General features: G+C 35.8%; 1 protein-coding gene across 2 annotated transcripts in view; it reads left to right on the top strand.

Moving 5' to 3' along the window:
* CCDC186 (coiled-coil domain containing 186) overlaps window positions 1-14,380 on the top strand; it is a 39,015-nt gene extending 24,635 nt beyond the window's left edge. For both annotated transcript variants that reach the window (XM_006200191.4, XM_072971924.1), the window contains 11 exons: window positions 589-708; window positions 3,136-3,240; window positions 3,708-3,806; window positions 3,975-4,061; window positions 4,933-5,075; window positions 8,097-8,352; window positions 8,990-9,179; window positions 10,361-10,441; window positions 11,905-12,115; window positions 13,197-13,416; window positions 14,100-14,380. In XM_006200191.4, coding sequence (XP_006200253.2) covers window positions 589-708; window positions 3,136-3,240; window positions 3,708-3,806; window positions 3,975-4,061; window positions 4,933-5,075; window positions 8,097-8,352; window positions 8,990-9,179; window positions 10,361-10,441; window positions 11,905-12,115; window positions 13,197-13,416; window positions 14,100-14,183 — 1,596 coding nt within the window. In that variant the 3' untranslated portion in view covers window positions 14,184-14,380. The remainder of the gene's footprint in view (window positions 1-588; window positions 709-3,135; window positions 3,241-3,707; window positions 3,807-3,974; window positions 4,062-4,932; window positions 5,076-8,096; window positions 8,353-8,989; window positions 9,180-10,360; window positions 10,442-11,904; window positions 12,116-13,196; window positions 13,417-14,099) is intronic.
* The last annotated feature ends 12,137 nt before the right edge of the window (window positions 14,381-26,517 follow it).

The raw sequence follows: 26,517 nt of genomic DNA, 5'->3' as shown, positions 1-26,517 counted from the left end.
TGAGTAGGTTTTGAGCCAAAAGTTTAATTTGACCAGAATCTTAATGTAACACTTACTCATAGAGTAGAATTTATATTTTTCCTTCAGAAAAGACATTTTCTTCTTAGATGCTGCCTAAGAAGATTTAATTACTGAGCTATTTAGAGCCCTTGATGTTAACTAGCAGCCTCGTGGTGTGATCTTGTTTCCAGTAGATTATCACTTCTTGGTAATGAATGTTATTTTTTATTAATTAAACTTTTAGTTCAGGAGTGTTGTTATTGTTCCCAGGAATTCTGGCAAAACAAATTTAATTCATATTTCACCTTAATGTCAACCAGTTGAGAAGAATCAGAAAGGTAGGCTTATACTCACAGTATACTAGTAGGTTAAAATATAAATACTAATAGTCTTATGTCTATTAATTGGATTTAGGATTTTACTGCCCTCTTATGATTTGAACTTTAAGTTTTATGGCTTGTAGGCCATAATGTGCTAGCCCCTGAGTTATAGTATAATTGCACTGATTTTTTTGAGGTGATATAAAAGATACACAAGTGATTGGTTGATTGTTCAAATGAAAAATATGACGCAGTGATGTTATTTTAGGAAGGTGAAACTACTAGACTCATCAGAGAAATAGACAAATTAAAGGAAGATGTCAACTCTCACATCATTAAAGTAAAGTGGGCACAAAACAAATTAAAAGCAGAAATGGATTCACACAAGGTGAGTACTGTAATAGAGTGGAAAAATTGTTAGAATCAATTTTAAGAGCAAATGCAGTAGTAGTTATTAATGAGGCATAAAGCTTAATTTAATGACTCCTGTAAGATAGTTTGGGCCTGAATATTTGGTGACTGTAAAAAGATTTCCTTATATGATTTATATATTAAATTGAATTGAATATTGTTTTCTTACTCATTGTTTATAACGCCCAAATTGACTATTCTTGTAGCATTTTGGGGTGTACTTTATTTTATATTAAACATTGTCAGAGATTCAGGGGAAAGGGGAGAATGTCTAAGTTATCAAAATTGAAAGTAAACTGGAAATTTTTAAAAATATTAGTGATAAGATTCTTAAAATCAAGAAATATAAATTTTATTTAAATATGAATGTAATAACCTTATCTGTTTATTGTGAATATAATTCCATTGGTATTGTGCATAATGAATATCATATTATTAAAAAATTAACATAATAAAAGGTGATTATAAAGGTGATTATATACCTTATGCCATAATTTTAAGCACTTAACTGAACTGGTATAAGCAGTAATAAAAATCTGAAGATGTTAGAATGTGAAGTAAAAAAACAGCTCTGATACATTATTTAAACAAAAAAACAGTGTTATTTGTAACAGTTTCCAAATTAAAAAAAATGGGCTTGATGATATTATTTAAAACCATAATCATTCGCTGTCTCTTTCAATAATTCTAATTAGGTAGGACTGTTAACCTTTTGATCTTCTATGTATAATATTATCAGAGAAAACTGTAGCGGGTCTGTGTTGATACTGGTCAAAGATAGGTTAGAGAATGGTGGGTTTCCCTCAAGTTCTTTGCTAACTATTGATGACCAAATGAGTGTTGGGAAACTATAGAGGCAGAGAAAGGAGTAGGAACAACAATCCTTGGAGCTCACACAGGGCTACAAACCATTTAAAATTGTATTTGACACATAGGAACTCTCAATTGCTATGTGTTGAATGAATGAAGTGAGTGCTACATGCCAGGCTCTGTTTAGTTAGCACTGTACTTGGACAATCACCACACAAAGTCTAGCCAATCAAGGAGACAGAGAAGGCAGTGATGAAGTGGGAAAAAACAGGAGTATGCTGTCTTGTAGTGGAAGCAGAGGAAGGCTATTCAAAGAGTGAGGGGTGATCAGAACTGGAATAGGGAAATCAAAAATAAGAAATGAGGAAAAGCAATTGGATTTAATGAGAAAGTAGTCCCTACAAACCTTCAGTTGCTATTTTAGGAGAGGGGTTAGGAACAGAAACCAAATTGCAGCATGAATCTGTGAAAAGGTTCTGAATAGATACCAAGGCCATAAACTGAAGAATTGTCTTTTATGTGTGCATACAAAAAACTGCTTAAGCACTTTGCTCTTTTTGTTTTATCAGGTTAGTAATTTCTAGTGCTTTGCTAAAGACTATCAGATTTAACTTTATTTAGTGACTGTCAGTTAACCACATTAGTTTTTTGTCAGAAGCATAAAATGATATTACTGGAATAGCATTTGACTCCTGTGGCAGTGCTAAGACAGGAACTTTCCCTACTCCCTGGTCATTGTTCTCACCGTTCATCACATCACTGTGCCAACTTTATTGTCATCTGTAAAGGAAAAACCCAGTTCTCCCCTATTGTGGGTTTTTTCCCTGTGCCTCTCCTTTATTTTACACAGAACTTCACTTCTGACACTTCTAGTCCCCAATGTGTAGAGGCTTTTCCCCCCAACAAGCAATTCTCTTTGACACCAGTTCAATGGCCTTCAATTTAACACAATTCTGACACTATCTATACAGAGATAGTGTCAGATCCCACAGGTTAAAGGCTCATCCTACAGGACTCCTCCTTCCTCCATCGGCCCTTCTCCCCACTTCAGATGCCAGTCTCAAGCCCAGATTATCACCTGTGCTTCTGACCAACTGGCTGTAGATTGGAGGTTCTAACAACCTCTCCTTTGGGTTCAAAAATTTGCCGTAGTGGCACACAGAATTCAGGGAAACACTTTGCAAGTTTATTAAAGGATATGATAAAGGATATAGATGAAGAAATACATAGGGTGAGGCCTGGGAGGGTCCCAAGTTCAGGAGCTTCTGTCCCTGTGGAGTTAAGGTTCATCACCCTCCCAGTGTAGATGTGTACACCAATCTGGAAGCTCTCTAAACCCCATATTTTGGGTTTTTGTTTGTGTGTTTGTGGAGGCTTGATTACATAGGCATGATTGATCATCTAGGAAATTATGAAGGTTTCAGGAGCTCTGTGTCAGGAATAGAAATCAAAGACCAGTATTAGAACAAGAGATGGCCCTGGTGTTTTTACAACTTAAAAAAATTGCAAGGGTTTTAGGGGCTCTGTGCCAGGAACTGGGGGCAGACCCAATATATATTTTCTGTTTTCTCACATTGTCTTTTTGTCATTGCAGGAAACCAAAGATAAACTCAAAGAGACAACAACAAAATTAACTCAAGCAAAGGAAGAAGCAGATCAGATTCGGAAAAATTGTCAGGATATGATAAAAACATATCAGGTATGCTTAAATTTTTGAATAGATTAGTAACAAATTACGCCAACTATCAGTACTCTTGTTTCATTAAATTTTTGTATCTACAGTATTTGATGTGTAGAATAGATTTTGTAGGGCAGCCAAATAAAATACAGGTTATTTCCTATGTTAAAGTACTTACAGCACTTTAAGTAGAGATCTTATTAGAGACGTTTTTAACCAAATAAGAATACTAGAAAATTTCAGAAGAGTGAAGAGTACAAGCAAATGTATAACTTAAAACCCACTCTGTATTATGTTATATATCTTAAGTGTGCTCTTCTTGTTGGTGCAAAATTGACATAACTAAAAATCTTTCAGTGCAGTCATCAACTTTAGATGCATGAGCTATATATTTCACGGTTAGTAAACTTAATTGCAAAACCCTTTTTCACATTCCAAAGCATAAAACTTTAAAAATTGTCATACTTTTGTCATTTCCTTCCCATTAGGAGTCAGAAGAAATTAAGTCAAATGAACTTGATGCCAAGCTTAGAGTCACAAAAGGAGAACTGGAAAAACAAATGCAGGAAAAGTCTGATCAGCTAGAAGTGAGTAGCTCTATTCTTTGTATATCCTAGATAGTATAATATAGAAGGAAAGAAATAACAAATATGTATTGTCATCTGCTTTTAAGGCCTTTTGAAAGGAGCTGAGAATACATTTTAGGTCTGGTTTAGCATATAATGATTTGTGGTTTGTTTTAAACCTTTTAAAAGATGCATCATGCCAAAATAAAGGAACTAGAAGATCTGAAGAGGACATTTAAGGAGGGCATGGATGAGCTACGAACACTGAGAACGAAGGTAATTCAGTCTTCAGTCATGACTCCAGAGGAAGGATAAGTACCTTTAATTTTGGACTCATTCTGATTTTTAAAATGTAGGTGAAAGAGTATTTATATAGAAGCATTCCAGAATCAAAGAATTCAGAAAAGTAATATATCAATTCCCTAGCAACAAAATTTACTTACAGAATTAAAAATGTCTTCCATTTCAGCCCCTTTAACGTATTTGCCGAACATTCCTGTTTCACAGCACATTGCTCTCCCTATGACTCCTCCTTGGGCCTCTGATCTAAAGGTAGTCTTATTAGCAAGTTAATTGGGAGGATATATGGGCTTTAGAACTGAGAGTGTCAGAAAATAATAGAAAGACTTTACATTTCTCCTGGGTATGCTTAATAGTCTTGTATACAGTTTTAATTTCTAGCAATCTATGAAATCTTTTCCAGTGTTTATAGTCTTTTTTGTAAGAATAGTATCCCTTTTAATATGAATGTGGAATATATTATCATTATCATTCATTTATTTAGAAATAGACTTTTAGGGAACCACCTGGCATTTGCAGTCACTTGATTTTGAAAGTGCCTTTCATGCACCCTTCTCTTTGTTCTTTATGCCAGTTCTTTGAGGTAGGTGGGGAATGTACATACTCTTTTCAGGTGAGGAAATGAAGATTCAACAAAAATGAAGTGACATGCTAGAACTCCCATGACTAAATCATGAGAAATCTGAGACTGAAACACAGGACTATTAACGTCCCATTATATTTTCCTCACATTAATATTGCTTCAGAATTCAGCTTAGATTATTAACATATAACTGCTATCTGAAATAGTTAATAAGGAACAAGAAAATACTGTTTGTAGCTTAACTTGGTTATGATTATTTGATAGGTAAAATGTCTAGAAGATGAACGATTAAGAACAGAAGATGAATTATCAAAATATAAAGAAATTATTAATCGCCAAAAAGCTGAAATTCAGAATTTGTTGGACAAAGTGAAGATTGCAGATCAGCTACAGGAACAGCATCAAAGGTATAAAATGAGCAGCTTCTGTTTGTGCTAATCAACAGGCTTTTTGATTCCATCTCAAGTTTGTTTTTAAATGCAATTATTGCATTAAATAAGAATAATTTTACATTTTACTAGATAGAAAATTTAAATTCCTGTCTTCATTTGAGCTATTTTGGGTTATCTTTAAAGTTCCCATTACAGCTTCTAAAAATCAAAGTTTATATTCCCTAAACGTTGGCAGTAGTAATTTGTAAGACAGAATAGATTATAGTTTTTTTAATCCATTCCTTAGCTTTCAAATTCTGTTATTTACACACAGCACTTAGTTTTTCTTCAAAAGGTAGATATGTATCTGTATCTGTATCTTTGCATGTATGTAGCTAGAGTTCAGGTGGTGACATTATTCCTTGACTTCTCATAAAATCATTTAGCTAACTCTCCTTATGACATTACCTGACAGAGCCTGGATTCAGAGTGGATCCAAACATCATCTTTTTCGTATCCTACCAATATCCAAACTGCTGAGTGCTGCTAAAGAAGGCTGCACTGTCATCCAGATTGATGCTGCTATAAATTCATGGTTAGAACCTCAACTGGGAATACTAATGCACCTCCAGTCCTACCATATGTTCTTAGCCAGAGCCTTCTCCCCCATCTTCTTAGCATCTATTCCAAACCTTACTGCTTTCTTCTCAGTTCTGATCTTCCCTCTCGCTTTGCTATTTACTCTTGACAGGTGATTGCCTCTTAATTCATAGCAAAAGTGGGAGCTGTCAGGTGACAGTTCTCTCAGCCTCTTGCTATCGGTCCTATGAACTTGCGTGCATCTTCAGTCCTGTTATTATGGAAGAAATACTCCTGTTCTTTGTGAGTCAAATTGTGATCCCTACTTCTACTGTGGATTCCATGCTCTTCTGCCTTCTCGGGGCCTTAATTATTGCATTTTTATCCTTTATGTCTTACCTCTTTCTACTGACTTTTTCCTTTCTGCATTTAAATATTATTAGATCTTAAAAACATCAAAACTCCTATAATCTGCTTTCTCCTTTCCTTCACAACCAAATAAATGCCTTTATAGAATCATCCTGTTTATTCATGGTCTTTGTTCTTCTTTTCCTCTCCATCTCATTCTAGCTTCTGCCACATTAATTATGAACTGCTAAAGCATCCTTAAATATAGCAGATACTTCCCAGATGAAGCCTTCCTTGAATTTTCAGTATGAATTCCACTAAGCCCATTATCTTTCTTGACATGCTCTGTTCCTTTGGCTTCATTACATTGTGGTGTTCTGGTGTTCCTCCCCACTTTCTGGCCATTTTTTTCTCAGTCTCCTTGGTAGCCTTCTCTTTCTGTCATAAAGCTGTCTTTTATTCTTATTTTATTATACCCCTGGGTGATCCTAACTATTCCAGTAGTATGTTGCAGGACCTTCAAGTTATTACTGTCAAGCCTTTTCCCTGAGCTCCAGGCGCACAAGTATCAAAGATAACTCGTACTTATATCCAGAACTGATTCATCTGTCGCGCCTTCAAATATGCTTCTCTTACGTTCCTGAGATGAGCTGTGAGTGTGACAGCCACATGATTTTCCAGCCCAGGAATCTGGGAGTTATTCTTGGCTCCTCTGTCCTTTCCCTCACACATCTAACCAGTCACAAAACACTGTTCATGCTAACTCTTTAATATTTTTCAAGGCCATTTGCTTTTTATATCCCCACTGCTGCTACCATTGTCCAAGCCATTATTAACTCTCATCTGGAAAACTGTCACAGCTTCCAAACTGTTTTTCTTTTTTTTAATTGAAATATGATTGGTTTACAATGTTGTGTTAGTTTCTGGTATACAGCATAATGGTTCAGTTACATACACACACACACACACACACATATTCCTTTTCATATTATTTTTCATTATAGGCTATTAAAAGATACTGAATATAGTTCTCTGTACTATACAGAAGAAACTTGTCGTTTATCTATTTTATATATAGTAGTTGGTATCTGCAAATCTCAAACTCCTAATTTATTTCTAAACTTTTTTGTTTTGCCTACTTCCCCTTTAGTTCATTTCCTACACTGTGGTTAGCATAATCTTTTTAAAAAAGGAAATCTGAAAACGTTTCAGTGATTTCCCATTATCTTAAGGATTGCCTAGTGAGTTCTGATGTCGTAACGTGGCTTGGAAGATCGTTAGTAACCTTGCTTCTCCCTCTGTGCCTTCTCCTTTTTCACTCTTGTGTTTCAGCAATAGTTGGTTAACAAATGTCGATAATTGTCTCCTATGTGCTGAGCCCTGTGTTAAGTGTTAGGATATAGTGCAGTCCTTATCCTCATCAGTATTGAGTATCTCTTTGTTAGTACCAACAAGGGGTCATTCTCTTGTTCCCTTCCCAGCTTTGCACGTACTGCTTCCTCTACCTGGAACATACTGTTCTGCCGCTCATGCTTGCTTTTCCCTTAGCTCAGGAATTAGCAAACTGTGGCCCCTGAGCCAAATCCAGCCCACTGTCTCTTCTTGTCGGTAAACTATTTTTTGGAACACAGCCACTGCCATTCCTTTAAGTATTGTCTGTGGCTGCTTTCACACTACAGTGGCAGAGTTATCAGTTGCAAGGAAGGCCATAAGCCCCGGAAGCCTACATTGTTTACTGCCTAGGCCTTTTACAGGAAGTGTTTGTTAACCCTCACTTTAAATATTAGTTTAAGCATCACTTACATTAGCTTAGGTGACCCACTCTGTGCTTTTATCATCAAAAATGTTTTATCACACTTCCTGATGTTTCATCAACAAAAGTGTTTTATCACAGTATGTGATTAAAAGCTCTTTGAAAGCAAGGGCCATGGCAATCTCTCTTACGTATATTCCCAGCTCTTAGTTCCTAGCATATATTAGGCATTCATAATAATCCAAATAAATATTTGGATGAATAAAAAAATAGAAGTACCTTTAGAAATCATTTCATTCAGTGAAAATTCCCAAACCATTAATTTAATGTCTCTTAATAGTTTAACTTTTTTCTTAAATATAAACTTTGTTTTTTAGAGGTAAACAAGAAATTGAAAATTTGAAGGAAGAAGTGGAAAGTCTTAATTCTTTGATTAATGACCTCCAAAAAGACATCGAAGGCAGTAGGAAAAGAGAATCTGAGCTACTACTATTTACAGAAAAGCTCACTAGTAAGAATGCACAACTTCAGTCTGAATCCAATTCTTTGCAGTCACAGTTTGATAAACTTTCCTGTAGTGAAAGTCAGTTACAAAGCCAATGTGAACACATGAAACAGACAAATACTGATTTGGTAAGTATAAATGTATATTTAACTTTTAAAGCAACAGAGCAAGAAGCACAAATTAAATTTCCCTAAAAACATAAACCTAGTGGTAGTTGATTTAAGCTCTTTTTTTTTAATTGCCACTGACTTTTTTATAATTTCAAATACTGTGAGAAAAGTCAGTTTTTTTCCTTTCAGCTTATGTAATTTATAATAAAATTTCTTCCTAACGTCGTTATGAAGAAGGATTTCACTTTTGAAAGTAAGGAAATCAGAATTTTTGTCATTCCTAACTGGAATTACTATAAATTTTTTGAAGGGATTTTAAATTTCTATATTTTTATAGTTTAAAAATGGTTTAGTATTTTCAAGTTATGAGAGTGTCTTCAAGTTACTCATAAAAATAGTTGGAGACTGTAGTCCAAAAATACAGAGTCCTATATTTCATGTTGTTTTGCGTGTATAGAATGGCAGATGTATTAATGTATCCCCTTATGTTACTGTATAAGGACTTTGAGGAACTCAGTAAACAAAACCTGGTAAGGAACGATGATAGAAGAATTTATTACTAAAGAGCTTATATTTTTAAGGTTTTAAACTGTGAGCAATAACAGAAACAGATATTAAAGTTGGTATCTTTTTCTTTATCTTACTTAATATTTAGGAAAGTAGATTGTTAAAAGAGGAAGAACTGCGAAGAGAAGAAGTCCAGGCTCTGCAGGCTGAACTCACTTGTAGACAAACTGAAGTTAAAGCATTGAGGACCCAGGTTGAAGAACTAAAAGATGATTTAGTAACCCAAAGACGTAAACATGCCTCTAGTGTCAAGGATCTTACCAAACAACTTCAGCAGGGTATATATACATTTCTTCTATACTTAGACCTTGAATGCTTTTGTTTCTTTTAATCTTTAAGGAGTTTTAGAAAAAAATATTTTGTCAGTGGCTCCCACAGTGATGAGAGATGTATGTTCTTTTAATGTATCAATGTTCATAAACCAAATAGTTAAACTTGTTACAGTTCCATGAATAATTTATAGCATGTTCTATGCCAGAAGACATTTATTTGCATAACCACAAAATGTAAGAACTGGGGAAATAACCTTACTGAGGCAGTAGTGTCTAGACCTTGTTGATCACATACTGCTGTCAGTAAGAAGTATTTAAGCATTTGTTCTCCAATTTATAGCTATCTATTTGTAAATTTTAAACATGTGTTACTCTATTTTATGCACATGAGAAAAAATGAAAAATACAAATTTTAAAAGATCAGATTAAATATAAGTATAAATAGAAGTTCTAATGTTTTTTCCCTATCTGAATTATTTTATGTAGCATCAAGGTACTTGCACCCATCTGGTAGACATCTGACTTAGAGATCACTGACCCCTAACCTTTAATCTTATGGGAAACTGAGACCCAGAAATGTTATCAACTACCTGAATGCAACAATTAGCAGCTAGAACTGGAACCCAAGTTTCTTTCATTTAAAAATTTATACAATTATTGAAAGTCTGTGCTATGTGCTTGGATGCAAAGATGAATAAGAGATGTATTCTGACGTCCTATTCTCTGCTATTCTCCTTTGTTTTATTTGTGTTAAAATAGAGTGAAATATAGTAATAAAATAAAAGAGACTTAGCATTTACTTAATATGAATATGTTCAGGTATTTGCCATAAGAATTCAGTGTGTTTTAATAGATATAATTGAAGGGAAATTTGGGGAGAAATTTCTGGTACTGAAGAGCTCTTGTAAATCTTTCAGGATCCAAAAGGTTAGGTTCTGTGTACCTAAGTGATGCCAGTGTCAATTGTTAATCATAATGTTGTTTCCATGTATTTTGTATTTGACCTGTACATTTCTAGATGTCATTTGTATGAATGACACTTACAGCCTTCCTGTCTGTGTATTTAAGAAATTTCTTCTGTTGTTTATGCTGTTTTGGCCTAAGTGGTTTTAGTGATTAAAATCAGAGATAGTGGGGGCAAATGGTCATAATAGTTGTCTCAAGTAATCCATTTCATTTTCCTGTAGCAAGAAGAAAGTTAGATCAGGTTGAGAATGGAAGCTATGATAAAGAAGTCAGCAGCATGGGAAGTCGTTCTAGTTCATCAGGTAAAAAACTAATGGTTTTATAATTTTTTGGGGGGATTGATTATAAAAAGAAATAGCATTTTTTGTTTTAAAAAGTATTGATATATTTTTCTTTAATTTTGAATTGTAAAAGGCAGTAGTTGTACATAATTATAAAAAACATATCCAGTTAAGTGTTTCTTAAGTTCTCATTATTACATAAAATTTCAAGTTTGTCATGGGGTTCTGTATCATCTGTCTCCTTAACTCCTTTTTCCTTACCAGCTTCTTTATTTCCTGCAACAATTTCCCTTTCCATTTTTTAATTCAGATTTGTGTTCATCTATGTAGAGAGATTTGGTGTAGTATGGTCCTTTTTTTTCCTTTTATATTACTTTTAACTCCTGAGAGCTAGTGAAATGATCGTGTGTGTATCAGATTTATATATAGATATATATATATATACACACGTATATATTTTTAATCTTTTTGCTTTTCTCATGGTAAATATGTCTGTGGTCTAAAGCAAAAATTAATAGTCTATAAAATTATGATTGATAGCATTGTGAAAATAATTAGCAAAATATCAGCATATGTATCATTTTTGGAATGCCAGGAACCATGCTAAATTCTTCAAACATATCATTCCAGGTATGTTTGAAGGACAGTCATGCGAAGTAATTCCCACTTTACAGATGGGGAAACTTAAGGTTTAGAGTGGTTCCACGACTTGCCCAAAATCCATAGTAGCAGAACTCTCAGACTCTAGCATCTGCATACCACTACACCACACTGCCTCCCAGGAGTTGCACGTTAGGGGGAAAATGTTATCAACTATTAAATAGTGGGAAATTTATGTAGTCGAAAGAACATGTGCTTGAGATTACGCATAGTTATCTAGATCCCAGCTCTGCCATTTATTAGTGTATGACCTTGGATAAGACATATAACTTGTCTTAAATCTACAAAACCGGGTTGGAAAAGCACTTCAGATACATTAATTCATTTAAATGAAGGTATTTGTCTGTAAGGCAAATAATATTATGACTCCCATTTTAAGACGAAGTGACCAGGATGCAGAAAGATAAATAACTTGTCCAAAGTCACACAGCTGGAAAGCAGGAAAATGGGATTTGGATCTGGGGAGGCTGGCTCCAGAGATTAAACCACTGGCTATATTCTGTCTTCTGTCTTTGTCCTTGTCTGTCTCAGTTTAATTTTGGTCTCAGTTCAGACTTGTTTTTCTGACTTTATCTTGAGTTTCTTGTTTCTCTGTTGCCACTTGCTCATCCTGTTTGCTGAGAGACATAATAGACCTTTTTGGTACTTCCATCATCAGTGTATTCAGAAACATGAACTCAGGTCAGGTATGACATGTGTTGCATTCTGTGCCCAACTCTATTAGAGTGAATATTTGAAACAATACTAGAAGAAATAATATATGAAAAATAATATATAGTGATATGTCCAGACTGAGTATAATAAACTGATTTTTTTGTCTTCAGGGTCCCTTAATGCTCGAAGCAGTGCAGAAGATCGATCTCCAGAAAATACAGGGTCGTCAGTAGCTGTGGATAACTTTCCAGAAGTAGACAAGGCCATGCTGATAGAGAGGATAGTAAGGCTGCAGAAGGCACATGCTCGGAAAAATGAAAAGATAGAGTTTATGGAGGATCATATCAAACAATTGGTGGAAGAAATTAGGAAAAAAACAAAGTATGTATTACTATGGTAATGTAACCTGTGTTCAAAATACCATTATTCATGTGGTTAAGTTACTGTGTTCAAAATTAATCATACCAAGAGCCTATCTTTCAAAAAATAATTCTTAAATTTACAGTCATTCAGTTTCCAATCTTTTATTGATCACTTATTTATGTTCTAGGTTTTGGAAATACAGAGATGAAAGAAAACACAGGTTTTTCCTTTAAGATGATATAAAGTCAATAGGTGTTAATTTTTTTTTAAGATATTAAAATAACTTAAAAATAGGTAGTGTTCTACTTAGCTTTTCATTTTCAAGATGGTGGTTCTAAGAGACACTGAGTTTGTAGATTACCATTCCTGTTGGGTAGGACACAGTGAGGTGTTACTGGGCACCTGCCAAACACAAGGCGCTGTGCTGATGGCTTAACAATATCTTACTGATTTCTTACATCTACTCAGGGAGAGAATGAGTTCTCTAATTTGGCAGGTTAGTTAACGGGGGCTCAGGTCAAATTACTAAATGTTCCAGAGTCAACTCATCCTACAGGTGACAGACTTGAGAGCTGGAGATGCAAACCCAGCTCTGTTTGACTCCAGAAGCTGTGCTGGGCCAAATTCCTCTCAAAATACCATATTCATTTAAGTCAGAGGTTTTTTTGGGTTTTTTTTTTTTTTATTGTGGATCTTTACCCATTACTTTTAAAAATTTTGAAATTTAGACATAGAGAAAAGTTTACCCATGACTTTATTAAAAAAAAAAAGTATAAAATATGGTTCTAAGTTTAATGACCGGGAAATTAAAAATATTAACTGAAACTGGAGCACTAAAGAAATTGCTCCTATATTTTGATTTAAAGTAATAAGGAAAAAAATAGAAAAGCAATGTATATACTTTCTTTTTAAAATACCATGCTAGAACAAAAATGAGATTAAGAAACCATCTGAATAAGGAAAATTTCTTTATTGTTAATATAGTTCTGCTATTAACCTAGGAGGCAAATTATTTTATGCTATGATTCATTGATTCTTGCAAATTACAGTGTTTTTTTAAATTCTACAATTACATAACTGATAGTATTTTATTTTGCAGAATAATTCAGAGTTACATTTTACGAGAAGAATCAGGCACACTTTCTTCAGAGGCATCTGATTTTAACAAAGTCCATTTAAGTAGACGGGGTGGCATCATGGCATCTTTATACACATCCCACCCAGCTGATAGTGGATTAACATTGGAACTTTCTTTGGAGATCAACCGAAAATTACAGGCTGTTTTGGAGGATACGTTACTAAAAAATATTACTTTGAAGGTATTTGTATTTCTCATTCATTTACCAACCAATAAACATGGCAAAAATGGTGCCCCTTTCATAGTTTGATTTTAGCGCATGAATGAACTACTTCTAAAATGCAAGGTAGCCATTTTTCCCATAGAGAAAATTTTGTGTTTTTCTCTTTTTGAAAAGTACAGTTTTTTAAATTATCAAGGAAAGAAAGATATAGTTAAAAAAAATCAGTTTAGCTGTTGGATAGACACTAAGCTGAGTTGTTTACTTCGCAGTGGGTGGCCTTTGACACATACTGCAGTTAGTTGTGATTGATTCCTGAGACATTTTTTAGATTGGGGCATTTATTTTCTAATGTATTTTCTAGCTTTATTTTATTTTTCTCAGCTATTATCTGACCCAGCTATTCTATTTGTGCTATTTGGGCCTTTATGGTTAGTAATGAATTTAAAAAACAATTTTTTAATCTAATAATAATTTTATGCACTAAAATTGGCTGTAGCTTCAGTAAAAAGATTAAGTATGACTCTGAAATGTGTGGGGCTACTTTACTGAAAACAGCTGTGTGCCTAGTTTCTCTCACATGGCATATGACTAGTCATCACTCTTTCAGTTCAAAATTTACGCAAAACTAGTTCAAACCGAATCTTTTTACTTATTATACTTAGTAGTTCTGTTTTCTTTTCCCTTTTTCCCAATTGTTAAAGGAAAATCTGCAAACACTTGGAACAGAAATAGAACGTCTTATTAAACACCAGCATGAACTAGAACAGAGAACGAAGAAAACCTAATACAAAGCTCTTGCTCAGTAAACAGAAAAAAGCCACACAAGGAGCAGGTGCCACTGTCTAGTATTGTTGGAAACTTCTCCCTGCTTTGTGTGTCAGCCAGTAAAAAACTTGTTTTGCTTCATCTGTGTAAAAAAGTACCTTTTACAATACAAATGCATTGCTGTTTATACTGTAAAAGTGTAAGCTTTGATGAAATTTGTTTTTGTGTGGTGACAGCCTGTCATTGAATCCGAGCAACTTAATTTGCTCATAATCATATGAAGTGCTGAACATTACTACAAGGGCTTTTGAAAACTTCTTCTCCACATTTCTTCCCTTTAAAATATATAATGTCAAAAATGATTTTGCTTTCTAAAATTATGCATGAAAGGATGGGTGTTAATCATTCAGTAATATGCTGTTTCTCCAACATGAAGAAGACTAGAGAAATGATAAAAACCTTCGTTTTGACATTCTAATACAACATTTCCTTGTGTGTTAGGGATGCTACTGAGTTCTTAAATCTTTTTGTTTTAATGGAAGCTAATAGGAAAGCTAGCTTTTGGTAACTAGCAATGATCAGACATTGTATCTCTATCAAGTTTCCTTATTTGTGCTAGTCACATTTTTTTTTCAGATTCAAATTGAGTTGATAGTGGAGTTTTTAAAAGTCTTACATTACATAAATTATGATTTTTAAATAACCTGCTCATTTAGAAAATTCCTGTGGACTTCAGTTATATTTCGAAATATGAAATGGGTTAGTCATTAGAACAGAGAGATGAATAAGGAATTCTTTGAAACTGAAATACTTTAGTTTTACTGACATCAAGTATAAAGATGAATTTAAGATATTTATGAAGAACCAGTTCCCAAGAGAATCCAGCATATGGCACTGTTAACCATTTCATTTGCCACAATCTTTTACTGTTGGTATAATTATATATCATAGTGGAGTGAACTTACAGTCCCCAGATATGATGATGTTTCAGTATGTTATTTAAAACACAAAATAATTACATCTCCGTAACCAAAGGAATTATAGAGCCAAATTTATCCTGTTGGATTTTTGCAATACTTATTTACGATGTGCGCTCAAATGTTGCCAGTCATAGTTTCAGTATTTCTGTCATTGAATTTTTTTCTTGCCTCTTGTAATTTCTCACCTATTATAGTTTCTGTGTGTGGCTTTTCACATTTCATTATATTCAGATCATTCCTGAATATAATCAGAGATCATTTCTATTATGATACCTTGGCACATACACAGATGTTGCAGCAAGCCATAATTTTCGTTTTGGATTTTGGCATCCTTTTTTCTCCCCTTAAGAGAAGTAAGCTTTGGGGTGTTGGATTAAATGCCTTTAAAGAATTATATGGCTCTAAAAGTTGGGCTGGGCTTATGGTGGCAATGTCCCTTTAATGTGTTTTAACTTTTTTTTAAAATCAACTTAACATTGTTTAAAAAGATCATTTACTAAGGATTAGATGATTCAATGTAGTGTCTTATTTTTTCTGTATATTGAGTTACATATTTTCATCCAAAAACAAAATCTTTTCAGTTCAAAATGGAAATATAAATTCAGAAACATTTTATATTTAAAATAGCTGTAAAAAGTTTTAGTCATACCATAATGTCTTGTTCTTTTTACCAGTAATAATTTATCAAAATAGACTAATAAGAGGGTAAGTGCAATCAAATCTAAATTATTTTCCTAGTTGTTTTTGACATACTGTTGATACTCTTAAAGACTACTTAGAGTAGCCAGCGTAACTAAATTGCTACAGCTTCCTATGTGATTCATGCACTACAGTATTTGTTTTTTTCCTCCAAGACACAAAATGTAGTAATGGAGACCGAATAGTGATCAGATCCATAGTGTCCTATATCTATACACTTAAAAAAAAACGCATTCATTTTTGTATACATATATTACATAAGAAAATGAAACATTCCAAATTAACATTTGTGCTAGCATTCAGAGAAGTTTGATGGTAAAACAATTTGGGAAGAAAGCTATTATAAACCATATTTTGACTTATTGTTGCTTTTCCCCACATAACTGCAAGAAACTATGAAAGACTTTTGAAGAAAATGCTTTATTTTCCTTTTGTTCTTTTACTTTCTACTGTATCCTTTTGTGTACGGATCAGGACTGAGCAAAGTGTGTATAAAATGTGCATTTATCTGATCTGTCTGTAAACTGATTCACAAACAGATTCTGATATATGCATTTAGAGGACCTTCTACCCTTACTATTTTGAACATATGGAGAGAAGAATGGGGTGTCTAGAAAAGGAAAATGGTCTGGATAAACTTGAGATCTGGGGGAAGTTTTGTTTTATGCGTTGATTATTAATTGAACACATCAAATACTGTTTTGTTTAGTTAGCACTATTTTGGTTTCTTCGAGCAGGAGATGATTTGTGTGTGTGTAGGTATACACTTCCCTAGGTTTTAACTTTAAAATGAATACTCACTGTGACTCCCTTTTCCCCATACCACTTCAGACTTTAAGCTATTGAGTTACAAGGATTGAAAATGTTGGATTTGGGCAGAAGAATGAGTTTGAACTCTACCATTGTTTTTTTTTTTAAACTATCCATTACCGTTTAAAGCAGTTTATCTTGAAATTAAATTTTATCAGGCTCCCAACATGTTATTTATTCGTGTAATAACACATTTATTGAAAACCTGTGCTTTCAGGCACTATGCAGGAGATCATCACTCTTCTGGTGACCAGACCAGACAGGGCAGTTCCTGTCCTCATGGCGCTTGTGCTCTACTGAAAACAGCTGTGAGGCAGTAGGAGCAGCTCTTTGAGCCTTTGCAGCTCACAGTCAGCCCCTGTCAGAAGAGGGTTCATTCACTTGTACAAGTAGGTGACCAGAAGTCTCACTCTGGCATGAAGCGTTGGGTGATGAATCCTTGCTGAGGTATGCTGAGAGCAGATTGCTGTTTTCATGGTGATTCTGCATATTTCCTTGCTTTTTTTCACAGTTAGATGTTTATTCTTTAAGAAGAAGGGGAAGAAATATCCAAAGACCATAAAAAGGCTTTCAATTTTTGCCATTTTAGTAAATTATTGCCTACCTGATGCTCATAACGCTGACTCTAATCATGTTATCATGTGTATTCCCAAACTTTGTTTTGCAGTATATTGTTTTCTAAAGATTTTTATGTATAATTTTAGACCAAGATATACCTACCAGTAGAAGGAAAAAAGTGTTAGAAACCATTAATATTATAAATGTTAGATATGCTACCCTGGTGAAAATATTTTTATCAATCATGTTGTTATTCAGTACTATTAATTTGCCTTATGAATGTTGACTCCAGTAGGCCTGTCTTCCAATAACCTTTTTAAAACAAAATTCTTTTTCGACACTAAGATCATTCATTTTTAGCACCAGTTGGTGGCACTAGAAACCTGAAATTTTTCAAGGCTGACCAAGAGAAGATAATCAAAAAAGAATTCAAACAGAATTTTCAGGAAAATAAATGAAAAATATAACTGTATATTAAAGATGTATTTTTCTTCTTGAATGAAATTCTTTTTTAAAATGCATATGGCTGTCCATTTTGACTATGATGAAACTTGTTTATCTTCCAAAGTTCATATTATACGTGTGCATTGTACAGATAATCTTTAGTTTGATTACACTGTTCATTTTGTAAATATGTTTCTGTATAAAATGAAGCTTTTCAAGAGAATTTTATGTATATATTGTACTTATTAAATAGCTAATGCCTGTTTACCAAGTTGTATTTTACTGGCATCTTTGATTATTTATACACACCACTTGCTAACAGACTGATTCTCCAGACTTGGCAAGGCTGATTCAGATTGCTTAAATTTTCTTTTTTAAACTAGATTAAGAATTTTTGCCTTCCAGATTTGTCATTCTACCAATTATAATTGAAAGGCAATGAACAATAGTAAGCAGATTAAATTGAATGCCACACTGTATTTTAAAATTTTGTTTAAATTGTTGATAGCAAAATTTGGCTTTTTACACATGCCTGTGTGAGAATTTTTCATTGAACTTGACAAGCCAGCAATATATGCAGATTTTCCACAAAATTATGGAACTTACTTGCCCAAATTATCTAGCTTTAATAATAAAGATATAATACATTCAATAAAATGATATTGAAATGGCACTAAATTCATGAAGTTAACATGTATGATGGCTATTTCACATTACACATTATTCGTTGATTTCCATTTCTCTTTAACAGTTCTGGTACACGTAGATCATGCTACATTCTTAAAAGAGTTCACTGCTGGAAAGAATCCCCTGAAATCAAGAGCTGTGGAATAAAGGTAAAGGTCGGTGTGACCCGCAGTTGTGAAAGACTTTTCCAATGAACTTAAATCCAAGTCTGTTTTTTCTTAATGAAGTCTGCCTCAGTCAGTGCGTGTAGAATGAGCACACACTTCTTCAGGACCAGCAGCTTGGGAGGATGCCTTTGGCTGACCAATGCTAATGCTGTTTTGATGATTCTGAGAAGTGTGACCAGACTTGATGTCCCTGCCACTGTAGAGATGCACTGTTAATTCCCAAGTTACATATAAGAGACTTGATTCTTATTTTTCAACAGGAGCATCCACTTAAGTAGTAGTCTATTTCTGAGGAATTTTCAGCCTTTTAAAAAAATTGTCCAAAGACCATGCTTCTTGCCAGTCAGACTCTCCTCAGTTGCACTTCAAAAAAAAGGATAGGGTGTTACATCTGAGAGAGGGATCTCCACCATTTAACCCAGAGCAAAAAGAATTCTATTGAAAGTTTAGGACTCACTGAAATAAAAACCTTGGCTTGTTGACAGTCAACTTCTAGTTACATTAACTTGGGAACTGTATTAAATACTAGAATGGCTTCCCACATCATCCATTTCACTGTGTAGTTTTTTTTTTAACATTTTTTATTGATTTATAATCATTTTACAATGTTGTGTCAAATTCCAGTGTTCAGCACAAGTTTTCAGTCATTCATGGACATATACACACTCATTGTCACATTTTTTTCTCTGTGATTTATCATAACATTTTGTGTATATTTCCCTGTGCTATACAGTGTAATCTTGTTTATCTATTCTACAATTTTGAAATCCCAGTCTATCCCTTCCCACCCTCTACCCCCCTGGTAACCACAAGTCTGTATTCTCGGTCCATGAGTCTTTAGATTCCACATATGAGCGATCTCATATGGTATTTTTCTTTCTCTTTCTGGCTTACTTCACTTAGAATGACATTCTCTAGGAGCATCCATGTTGCTGCAAATGGCATTATGTTGTCGGTTTTTATGGCTGAGTAGTATTCCATTGTATAAATATACCACCTCTTCTTTATCCAGTCACCTGTTGACGGACATTTAGGTTGTTTCCATGTTTTGGCTATTGTAAATAGTGCTGCTATGAACATTGGGGTGCAGGTGTCATCCTGAAGTAGATTTCCTTCTGGGTACAAGCCCAGGAGTGGGATTCCTGGGTCATATGGTAAGTCTATTCCTAGTCTTTTGAGGAATCTCCACACTGTTTTCCATAGTGGCTGTACCAAACGGCATTCCCACCAGCAGTGTAGGAGGGTTCCCCTTTCTCCACAGCCTCTCCAGCATTTGTCATTTTTGGATTTTTGAATGACGGCCATTCTGACTAGTGTGAGGTGATACCTCATTGTAGTTTTGATTTGCATTTCTCTGATAATTAGTGATATTGAACATTTTTTCATGTGCTTTTTGATCATTTGTATGTCTTCCTTGGAGAGTTGCTTGTTTAGGTCTTCTGCCCATTTTTGGATTGCGTTGTTTATTTTTTTCTTATTGAGTCGTATGAGCTGCTTATATATTTTGGAGATCAAGCCTTTGTCGGTTTCACTTGCAAAAATTTTCTCCCATTCCGTAGGTTTTCTTCTTGTTTTATTTCTGGTTTCCTTTGCTCTGCAGAAGCTTGTAAGTTTCATTAGGTCCCATTTGTTTATTCTTGCTTTTATTTCTTCTAGGAGAAAATTTTTGAAATATATGTCAGATAATGTTTTGCCTATGTTTTCCTCTAGGAGGTTTATTGTATCTTGTCTTATGTTTAAGTCTTTAATCCATTTTGAGTTGATTTTTGTATATGGTATAAGGGTGTGTTCTAGCTTCATTGTTTTACATGCTGCTGTCCAGTTTTCCCAACACCATTTGCTGAAGAGACTGTCTTTATTCCATTGTATATTCTTGCCTCCTTTGTCGAAGATGAGTTGACCAAAGGTTTGTGGGTTCATTTCTGGGCTCTCTATTCTGTTCCATTGGTCCATATGTCTGTTTTGGTATAAATACCATGCTGTCTTGATGACTGTAGCTCTATATTTTTGTCTGAAGTCTGGGAGAGTTATTCCTCCAGCCTCTTTCTTTCTCTTCAGTAATGCTTTGGCAATTCTAGGTCTTTGATGGTTCCATATAAATTTTATTATGATTTGTTCTAGTTCTGTGAAATATGTCCTGGGTAATTGGATAGGGATTGCATTAAGTATGTAGATTACCTTGGGCAGTGTGACCGTTTTAACAATATTGATTCTTCCAATCCAAGAGCATGGGATATCTTTCCATTTTTAAAGTCTTCTTTAATTTCCTTCATCAATGGTTTATAGTTTTCTGTGTATAATTCTTTCACCTCCTTGGTTAGATTTATTTCCAGATATTTTATTACTTTGGGTGCTATTTTAAAGGAGATTGTTTCTTTACTTTCTTTTTCTGTTAATTCATCGTTAGTGTAAAGAAATGCAACTGATTTTTGAACATTAATTTTGTAACCTGCTACCTTGCTGAATTCTTCAATCAGCTCTAGTAGCTTTTGTGTGGACCTTTTAGGGTTTTCTATATATAGTAACTTGTCATCAGCATATAATGACACTTTTACCTCTTCTTTTCCAATTTGGATCCCTTTTATTTCTTTCTCTTGCCTGATTGCTGTGGCTAGGACTTCCAGGACTATGTTGAATAGGAGTGGTGATAGTGGGCATCCTTGTCTTGTCCCAGATTTTAGTGGGAAGCTTTTGAGTTTTTCACCGTTGAGAACTATGCTGGCTGTAGGTTTGTCATATATAGCTTTTATTATGTTGAGATATGTTCCCTCTATACCCACTTTGGCGAGAGTTTTTATCATAAATGGGTGTTGAATTTTATCAAATGCTTTTTCTGCATCAATTGAGATGATCATGTGGTTTTTGTCCTTTCTCTTGTTGATGTGATGTATTACATTGATTGATTTGCGTATGTTGAACCAGCCTTGTGTCCCTGGGATGAACCCCACTTGGTCATGATGTATAATCTTTTTTATGTGTTGTTGGATTCTATTTGCTAAAATTTTGGTGAGGATTTTGGCGTCTATGTTCATCAGTGATATTGGCCTATAATTCTCTTTTTTTGTAGTGTCTTTGCCTGGTTTTGGTATCAGGGTGATGGTGGCTTCATAGAATGAGTTTGGGAGTATTCCCTCCTTTTCAATCACTGTGTAGTTTTTAATAACTAATTAAAGGCCCAAGAGCAGGCAGTTGTGTGTGTGTTTTTAGCATCCTTATGGTTTGCTTTCCCAAGAAATAGCAGTTCAGCCTGCCACAGTACCTGTTTTCTTAGGCAAGTTCTTCATGAACTCTTGACACCCTCAAATGCCCACGACCCCCGCTGCCCTTGATCTAAGTTGGCCTGCCCACGTGAGAGGAACACTTGCAGTGTCACTTCTGTTCCCACCAGACCCCCCACAGCTGCCGTCTCCCCCCAAAACCCAGGTCCCCGGGAGTCCATGCTAAAGGAGGCTGTTGCTTTGGGTTGTGAACTGGCCTTGTCCTGGATTTAGTGTTTTGTTTTTGTGTTAATTTGGGGCAAGCCTGGAGGGGTTGGAGGGAGGTCCCTGCTGGGACTAGTGGGCCAAAAAGAGTCTGTTCCTGGCTTTTACTTTTATGCAGTTAAATCTTCTAAGCTTCGGGGCACCAACTTCAAAAAAAGATAAGCAGAGCTTAGAAGCATAGCTTCATGGCAGAATGGTGTTCCACATGCTCAAATCCCAGGGGCTGTCTGAGAAATTGGATGATCCAATCTCACTAAGGTGTTCTAAGGTTTAGGCAGGCAATCCTAGTAACTTGTTTGCAAAGGCCACGCTCTGAAGCACGAATGTTCCTGATGGTTTTTAAAGATCGCGCTCTACCTGCAGGCATCATGTAGTTCCACTTCAGCAACAAAACAGAAGAGAGTCTTTCCTTTTGTCTCTGCCCACCCCCACTCGCCCACCCTCCCCCACCACTCCCCAACCCCATACAAACACAACATACAACACCCAAAACAACCAGAACACTGCCTGTCCAGAGCTGTCTCTGAGTTTCCAGTCTTTATCAATTCCTTCAACATCCCGCTTACGAGCTTTTAATTTACGAAGTTAGTCAGGCGAGGAAGCTATGAAAGGAAAAGAGAGTAAGTTCAGCAAGATTCTCTATCACATTCTGTTCCTTGTCAGATTCCTGTTTGACGGTGGAAATGCCCCATTTTGCCTGTGCTGTGGGTGATGTAACGTGGCTGTTCGTAGAGGATGGTCCATGGTGATTGCTGATGACACTTTGTAGCTTTTTAGAGTAGAGATGTACCGGCTTAACGTGTGTGTATGTATTTTTTTTTAAGGAGGGCATTTCGGAAAGTTAGACACTGAAGTCGTAGTAGAAGTTATCTTGTGTAAATATGTGTTGGGGAGATAGAGTAGGGGTGCAGGGAGTTTCGTGCAGTCGTTAAAGGACGGTTTCAGATTTTAAAAGAGTATATTCACGTATTACATAATTTAAATGTTGACTTTATGAAAGTTCTGCCCCCCTCCAAAGCCAGTGAATCTGGGAAACAGTTACTCACAGTATACTGAAATATTTTTCTAGATTGACCTCTGCCTCAGATGCTCATTAGCAGATAAATATGTGGCCCAGAGTATTGCAGGCTGCGGAAGTGAGAAGCAGAGATCTTACCAGGTTTGGGGGGTGGGGGTAGAGTGAGGGTAAGGACCAAGTTCAAGTAAAGGTGAAGTTTGCAGTGATGGCCTGAGGGCCACGGTTCTCACTTCCGACACCGCTGGGTACAGGATCCATGCCATAATGATGTTGAAAGGCCCTCTGACTGGTTCTGGACACTTGTCAGCACAAGAAAAGTAGCTACAAAAATGGACATAGTTTGAGCTGCGAGGGGCTATTACGTGTTTTAGGAGTTTGCTGTGTTTACTTAGCACAGTAGCATTTAGGACTTACTCTGTCTGGTCAGAAAGAAATAATATACAATGTACTATATTTGTATTTTAAGAATGTTTGTTTTCCCTTTGAAATGATAAGGAATACAGTTAAATTTAAAGGACAAACATATGAAGGCAGGGACAGGGAATAAATACCAATTAACTGCGTTGAGTGAGGCTCAGACAACCCTGTGACGTAGGATGCAGGTAGATGCACAGTAATTCTCAGGGTCTTCTTGCTGGGGATTTACTGAGCTGGAATTTGAACCCAGTTTGGGGGTGCCTTTCACTGTCCTCTGCTGCCTTCCAAAAGTCCAAAGTTCTGATACTTCCGTGAGTGGCTGAAAGTCATACTTAGATTTTTTTCCCTTTGCACTAATACGGGTTAAACAAAAAGACCAATTATCTGTTACAGAAGAGGGTGTGCGATTCAGCAGACTCTTAGCTGGAGGCTTGGTGCCGCTCTTTTCTTCCTCTTTCTGATTCTCCTTGACTAAGCTCTGCCTCTAACTGCAGCCAGAGAAGAACGGAAGTAAAATCAGTCATTTTGTTCCCTTTTAAACTCAGTGCAGGTTTGCGGGGGACTCACAATTGATAGGTGATATAATTTTCTTGTCTGGGCGATGAATAAGGCGTTCCTTAAGCTTCTGAATTACCTCCGGGGATACCTTTCCATGCTGCCCTGCTGGTGACTGTAACAGAGCCTCCCTTTGCTGCCGCAGCTCCATCTGAGGCGACCAGAGAACACGGAGGGCTGTACCGCGATCTAGATGTGGACTTGGATGACCCCGCCCCGACACTGACTGTGAAACTTTAAACGTTTCGCTTTCTTTGAGCTTCAGTTTTCTCACCTGTGAAGTGGGGATGATAAAAGCTACTTTGCAGGGCTGTTCTGAGAACTACATAGGATGATGTATGTGAAAGGACATCGTAGACTGCAAAGCACTGAGATGTGGACAAATAAGCTAAATCTTTAAAAATAAAGGGGTAATTCCTGCTTTTAAATACGGTTATTAAAAACGTTGAAGGATGCGTATATATGTGTATTATAAAATTGTTGTTTTAGTAGAATAACTTTTACAATAAAGTGAAAAATACTGTTTTATATATACAACCATTTGTACGTGTAAAGGAAAAGTTCTGAATGGCTACATTTCAGACTGGACAGTGGTTTCTCTTGAGGAGTAGTTTCTTTCTTTCATATTTTACTTTATTTTCTTGTTTCCAATTTTTTTTTCAATGAGTATGTACTCTTTTTGCTCTAGTTGACTTTTAAAATTTTATTCTGAGTCATCTCAGATGCCTAGCACCACAGAAGTGCATGGTTAAGAGAAAGCGGGGAGGAGGCAGAGAGTACATATACCTAGTTATTATCTGGAAAGATACTGTTGTTCCGTTTTCTCACTGAAGGAGATTGAGTTTGGAAAGAGGTAGGAGAAGGTGGTGTGTGTTGCCAACGTTCATTTGAGTGGCATTCCCTGAGAAGACCTATAATTCTAGCTTTAGACCTTTGTTTAATTCTCAGAAGTTACCTAGAGACACCTGCAGCCTCGTGCTGTTGCTGCAAGTGGAGCGGTGGGTGCCCCAGATGCTTGATGAGAAGAACACAAGTGCCTTTGTCCTTACTCATTTTCAAGCCGACCCCATCCTCTTGTGCACAGCCCCCGAGGTGTCAGCAGGCAGAATGTTTAGATGCCTGGAGCTTTACAATTAATATCTGTTTGACCTTGTGACACAGACTCTGTCCTGAGGGCCTGGTTCTATTGTGAACACACTGTGGGTGCTTTACCCTTTTGCAGGAAGGAGGAAGGAAAGGGAGAAAAAGCACTGGAGGGATCGGAATTCTACTCCTACCAGCTCAAGGGAGGTGTTCGCGTGACTTGCCCCCTCTGGCCTCCTCGGGTCAGGAGATCTAAGCGGGGTCCTGATCGCAGCCACCCCGAGCCTAACACACAGGCGGTGGTGTGCTGGTGAAGGCAGGAGGGCAGGCAGGCAGCAGGCACCGACCCATGTGTCACCCCGGCCACGCAGTTGGCGCTCATTCTCCTGAGTCTAAGAAAGCTCCCTTGTCAATATTCTGTTTTGGTTCTGTGGTGCTTTCAAAGCAATAAAGATAGCTCAAGCACTGCTCCTGACTCCATTTGTGTTTTGATAGAACTCAGGCTCTGTTTGCTGCCCCTGAGAGTCCATCATTATGCTAAACAAGATACACATTGAAAATAAATAGTCCTTTTCCAGATTTTCTAGCTGTTTTTGGATTAATTGGGTATTTTGTGTGATTTAGTTGTATCTCTACCATTGGCTTAGGAGTTAACCCTTTCTTATTGTAGTGGTTGCCCTGGGGTTTACAAAATATCTTAAAAATATGCAATGCTTCACTTATTGTGAGTCATCACTGTGCAGGGACCACGTGAATCTCTGGGATGGACCCAAATTTACTACACATGCTGCTGGAGCAAGCACCTTTTCTAGATTTTCCTCTGCCTGTTAAACATAGAGTTGGATGATGAGGAGAAAAGACCAAAAGGCCCTGTGGAACCACTGTTCTCGGAGATGAAGGAATGCACAAGAGAGAAAGTGACCAGATTTTCAGGTCCCCCAGACCGGTAAAACTTCAAAAACAAAATTCTGAGCTTGCAGAATTTTGTTTTGCTAAGTGAAAATCAAAAAGAATTGCCATTTATCACCATAATTTCATAAAGGACTGGATGTTTTAATACTTAAAAAAAAAGGCTGAAAAGTTCAACTTTTTTTTTAACATTTTGTTATTTATCATGTATGAATATACAGATCTGTAGGTAAATGTTATGGAATATAACTATAGATAGATATTTTGATTAAAGTTTTGTACACTGCTTCTTGCACTTAGTGTCACAGGGAAAGCATTTTATTTCATTAAAGCAATCTGAAAATACCATTTTCAATGGCTATACAATATAATATTGTTTGCATTGATCATTACTTACTTAAGCAATTCCCTATTGTTTAAGGTTTACAATGCTTTTCAACTGTTCACTGTTATAAATAACACTGTAGTAAAAATTCTTTAGCATAGAATTATTGTTTACATTTTTTATTGAGTTATAGTCAGTTTACAATGTTGTGTCAAATTCC

Source organism: Vicugna pacos, chromosome 11 (assembly GCF_048564905.1).
Source record: "Vicugna pacos chromosome 11, VicPac4, whole genome shotgun sequence".
Taxonomy (NCBI): Eukaryota; Metazoa; Chordata; class Mammalia; order Artiodactyla; family Camelidae; genus Vicugna; species Vicugna pacos.
This window is presented reverse-complemented; position numbering and strand designations above follow the sequence as displayed.